Source organism: Melampsora larici-populina (assembly GCF_000204055.1).
Source record: "Melampsora larici-populina 98AG31 unplaced genomic scaffold MELLAscaffold_31, whole genome shotgun sequence".
NCBI lineage: Eukaryota > Fungi > Basidiomycota > Pucciniomycetes > Pucciniales > Melampsoraceae > Melampsora > Melampsora laricis-populina.
In genome coordinates this window covers 600481-606016 of record NW_006768795.1, presented here as the reverse complement: position 1 = coordinate 606016, position 5536 = coordinate 600481, and the positions used below count along the sequence as shown (strand labels likewise).

General features: G+C 43.1%; 1 protein-coding gene across 1 annotated transcript; it reads left to right on the top strand.

Moving 5' to 3' along the window:
• Positions 1-2979: 2979 nt before the first annotated feature.
• MELLADRAFT_123523 (uncharacterized protein) lies at positions 2980-4020 on the top strand (the record flags this gene model as incomplete). The annotated part of the gene is made up of 6 exons (XM_007412568.1): positions 2980-3316; positions 3377-3466; positions 3539-3581; positions 3651-3684; positions 3747-3869; positions 3931-4020. The coding sequence occupies 6 exons, from the start codon at positions 2980-2982 to the stop codon at positions 4018-4020; spliced, it is 717 nt and encodes a 238-aa protein (XP_007412630.1).
• Between the last annotated feature and the right edge of the window lie 1516 nt (positions 4021-5536).

Below are 5536 nucleotides of genomic sequence, written 5' to 3'. Positions count from 1 at the left end.
GCAACTCTAGCACGATAATCCACCCTTCCTTTCCCTTTCCTCTCACCGCTTTTGGTCGGGCAGTCACTAGCAATGTGGCCTTGTTTTGCACAATGAAAGCATGATCCGGTTCGTAGACGTCGAGCACGTTTGTCAGGAGAGAGTCGGGTGTAAGAGGACGAAATGTCCATAGCATTCGGGTCACGTGCGGGAGTGGCCGTGTGCATGGTTGTGTCAGCTACTCCGTGAAGCTTGTTATCTAATCTGATGGCTAAGTTTGAAATTTGTTCTACTGAAGTAAACTCCTCCTGATTCAATACCATAGCAACTCTAATATCACGTTTCAGTCCCTGTTTGAACTGGCTAATCAGTGTAGGTACCTCCCAACCGGTATTCGTGGCGTGCATGTTAAACTCATAAGTGTAAGCTGCGACCGTTGTCTTTTGAGATAATGACCGTATTGCCTTCTCCGCCTTAGACTTCTTTTCCGTGTCGAAATACATGGCTTTAAAGTTGTTAACAAAACGCTCGAAAGTCACTGTCGCAGATTTGGCATCGTCAAGTAGTTTGTGCATCAATGGCTGGGCCCATGCGCTGGCGGTGCCCGTCAGGTACGGCAACGCAAATACCACCTTGCTAAGATCGGTGGCAAAAAGGTGGGGGTGTGCCAGCATGTAAAGCTGGACTTGGCTTGCAAAAACCTCCGCAGGGCTACCACGGGTACCGTCAAATTTGTCTGGGGTCGAGACTTTAGGCCCCTTAGGGGTATGCGCCACTTCAGGCTGAGTTGGCATGGGTGCCGCTGGTTGGGCAGCAGGTGGTTGGCGAGTATGGCCTGCTTCGATCGCCGCCAAATGTTCTTCGGCCTGCCGGCTTCGCGCCTCAGCTTGCTCTTGTAAGTTACGTTCTCCTGCTAATGCATTCTGCAGCTCGGCGATCTGACGTTGGATATCTTCCATTTTGCCTTTAGTGAGCTCGGTGACAGGTAACGATGGATCTACGTCAACGAAGGGGGTTTCAGTCTCAGAGTCACTGTCCGGATCGTCGGCACTGGGGGTTCTGTACAAAGGAGACGTGGTCGGTTGTGGAGTGCGGGGTTCTGGTGAGTTGAATCTGCAAGGTTCTGGTTCAATCGATCTTGTTCTGGGTAAATCTAATCTATCTAATTTTAATTCTGACTAATCTACTGAATCTTGGTCCTGAAATAGTTCGCTGGTATTTGTGGTGAATCTTCTTCTGCAGACACAAGGTTTCAATCTCAATCAAACAAAGTTTTCTAATCTAATATCGGTAATGTGGTGTATTCTGTTTCTTCTCGATTCCTCGGCGCTCGTCGAAATAAGTAGATCCGACAATATGTTAAGGCCAGTACTGGGGTCTGGGACGAGGGTCAAGGATCTGGTGACAAGTCTATAAAGTAGTTTGTCGGATGAAGAGAAGAGAAACTTGTACAATAGCAATGTGTACAACTAGGGACTCAATCTCTATCCGTGACATGTCTAACCCGTCTTTCACTCGTTGTTACATATGTTATAGGATCATAACAATTTGCTTGGCTCGTTTTCCTTTTTTAGTAATTTTTCTTTCATTACTTGTACAAAAATCAACAAAAGATTTGATTTGGTATATAATTCAAATGATCATGATATATATTCAATTTTATCTTAGCATGTATTATATTGCAATTCAAGCAAATTTCCTTCAATTGAAGATGGCCTTGTAGCTGTTTTTCTACTTCTTGGTCTATGTATTCAGTTTGATTTGATTTGTTTTCTTTGTTTTACTCAGAAAATTTCAAAGGAATTGAATAAAAACATTGAGATTTTAAAGTTGATGATTGTTTACATAGCCAGAGGAAGCAAGTTTTTCAACAAGTCAAAAGGTGAAATGGATTTGACTACTTTTGTTGTATCAAAATGAGCAATTCTGTGAGTTATCAGCTCTCACAAGTGATTGATCAAGAGAACTGCAAGAAACATGATAGGCTATAGAATTGATCTTTCTTTAACAGCTTTTATCATTTCTTATTGATCTTTGGTCATCAATCCTACTTTACTAAATTGAATATAATTCAATTTGTGGTTGTGAATTCATTTTGTTGCTTTGTTTGATTCTGTTGTGTTATGAAAGATGAAAAGGAAATATGTACTCAAAAAATTGGATTGATTATAGAGACATTTACATTTGGTGTCATGTTGTGTCAGTATGGCACTTCCCGGATGGTATGTTGTACGAGATGACTCATGTTACGACACGGTTTTTTTGAATCAAAAATCCATGTCGATGTGTGTCGGTATGAGTCATGTCGGACGGTTTTTGGCTCGGAGATGAATTTTGACCAAACATGACATGAAAAAATTACATGTGGAATCCATGTCATGTTTATATGTCGGTATGAGTCTACACGTATTCCATAGTTCATCTTATAGAGTCGATTTTAGAAAGCTTGACCGAGGTTTGCCCGCAAAATTCAAGCGATTCGGCGTGAAATTCTTGCCAAGCTTTACTGCATAAACACGTGACTCTATTTCCACCATCTTCTTCAGCGTGGGGACCGATGAAAGCCCAAAACAGATGTCGACGACGTCCGCTGGTCAGTGCAGCCCCAAGCATTCTATGTTCAGTTCCGCACCAGTTCCGTGATTTGCATGCTGTCAGCGATATGATTTTTTCGGGCAGGACCGTCTCGTCTCAAATGGGGGCTTTTTGTTGGCTGAGATGGTGGCGCATACGGCGTCCTGTCAATCTCAAGACACAAATATGTAGTTTGATGTGAGTACTGGTGAATACTGGTGAGTCAGTCCACCTGGTTCTGGTATAAAATCCGTTTTCCCCTTGTACGACTCCTGGAGCCTTGAGGAACTACACCCGCACTTACAAGTCACATTCTTTCAGCTACTTTCAAGCAACACCATCATTAACTTTCTAACTTTCACTGTCGTGAATCAACCTACTTTCATTTACATTCCACTTCATAGCTTGGCCAATTCCTTGACAAAGATGTTACTTCTCAATTCAATCTTTTTGGCTGTATTTTTTGCGTTCGGCGCTGACCACGTCTTAGCTGGTAAGTCGTTCGCAAATGCCTACGTTCACGGCGAGCCTGGAATTAAGTCTTGCTCCTTGTCGATTCTCGCAGGTCCAGCTGCCCACCATACGGTTGCTGCTGTGACTCCTCAGGCAGAGTCGATCGTCAGTCGCTTTCAACACGGACTTCTTACAATCACAACCGTCAAAAAGCAACAGCACTTGATGAAGCGCGACGACTCTCTGAGCGCTGCTAATCTCACTGTCGATCTCACGCCTGCTGACCCCTCTCGATGGATGTGCTACACTGGTTGGTATTTCAACTTCTGTAATGCATCTCGTGAAGTTAGCTGACATCCTCAAACCCCAGGTGGATTCCAGGAGCCAGACGGCGAGGACTGCAAGGTTGTCATTCATGCTCAGCTGTACAACTCGACAGGTAGTCTGGCTGCTTTCCCCAGTAAGTTTCTCCTGTTCCTCCTCGCGAACCTACCTGGGTACATCTGATGAGGCCAATCAATTTGTTTACCAGGCACCGTGGTCTATGTCAGTTACAGGACTTGTGCCGTCGTACTGTGAGTGAATATTCATCTAGGTGCATTCAGGGATTTCTTCTCTAACAAGCAATCATTTGACATCTTCAGTCAGAATCTTGACCAGAGAGCCCCTCAGATTCAGGTAACTATCATATTTTGAACTTGTGTTTACTTGAGATGCTTACTCCTCATTTCTCATGATAGTACAACTGGGCTATGCTTGGCAAGGCTGCCCAAAGCTTGTTCAACGCTTGTCTGACCGGCAAGGCATGGAATATTGGTGGAGCTATGTTCTTCGAAAAGTACCTCAACAGAGACTTTAACGGCGTAAGTGATCCATCAAATGATCAATGTCGTCAAGAATCTTCGCTGATACTTTTTTCCTCAGCTCTACATCACGCTCCAGAGATTCGATGATAGTGAGCTTCCTCCACCGGAACCTGCTACAAACGCCAACCCCAAGCCGGTTGGTATGTAGAAATATCGGACCGAACTCATATTTATTGAATGATCCAGATTTTGGTTTCAATCTTCACTTTCTGTTCAGATCCCCATACTTTGCCTTTCCCAAGTATTGTTATTCAACTGTTTATTCTCTTATTTATATCTGGGGCGGGTTTTTGTGCAATTCTTTCCGCTGGGAAAACACTGGAGCCACATGGCTGACTGGAGAATATCACTTGATAGGAGCCAAACTGTTGAGGTCCTCTTCTGAGCGCGATGCAGGACAGAAGGCTTTAATGTCCAGAATTCACCTCATGAAGCCCTGATGTCCTGATCCAATGACTATAATGCATTTCCAAACACCAAGATTCATGGCCTTTGAGTTCCATACTTGAGCCAATATGGACGAATATCAATGCACTAAATATTCTCCGCAGATCCCCACTGCCCTTTTGTCATTTCAAGGACAAATGGAGGTATTGTCTCTCTCTCGAGGTCTTGCAAGAGAGAGGGAAGGGTCATGTTTTGGTATTGTCTTCATGGACAGTCTGTTCCTAGCATGTAGACTTCAGTTTCTCATAAGCTTTAAAAGGGAACTCAAACCTCATTCCCACGGTAACCACTTGACTTGGCTACTAGTCTCTAAACACACAAACTGATACTGCTAAGTACCCCAAACTCCAATTTTCATGTAGTCTGTAGTAATTAAACAAGGGATGTATGTGAGCACTTATCTAACTGAGTTGACATGCAGGACATAGTACACAAGAGGCACCCAGGACTAATCCAACACAAGAAAGTACATAAGATCAAGTAAGAGTTCTGTGAAAACTTGGGATAAGTATTCAACACAAGCTTCATGTGGAGTGGGCAGCTCTATCTTCAAAGCTGCAGGGGCTCTTTCCTAGGGCCTTTGATTGATAGTTTTTTTTGCATTTTTGAGTGAAAATTGGGCATCCAATGCTTAAGTGGTCCCAAGGCCAAAATATCCCATGAGAGATTCAAAGAAGGATCTTGTTCAACAACTCTTGTGTGTGCAACAGAGACATGATTCTTGAAGTCAGTTGAGAAATTAGACCAGCACTACACTTTATCCTACCCATATCAATTCAGATTCAGTAGGGAGAGGTATACAAAACAGTAAACCTATCTAAGTGCCATGCCGACCCAAGCCGGTCACTCCTAGATAAGTTTAAGAAAACAGTATATCTTAATAGGTAGATAATATCACACGGCCTGAAGGGGCTGAAAATGGAAAACCTGCAACAATGACCAATTGCTGATGTAAGATCAGAGGAAGAGATATGTACCAGAGAGAGATGAGCAGAGGTTGAAAGAGTTGACAACAGTGTGGAAAATATCAAGTCTAAACTCAATTGAGGAAAGCCATAGTGGATAGGACGGAGATTCAAAGCTTCCGGTGCTCATCACACAAGTGGTTTATCATGAGTTTTATGTTAATGCAACAATATCATTATTTATTTCAATTTTACATCATATTTGGCAAAATTCATGTAGATACCCAGTTTGCAAAAGAATCACCATCCATG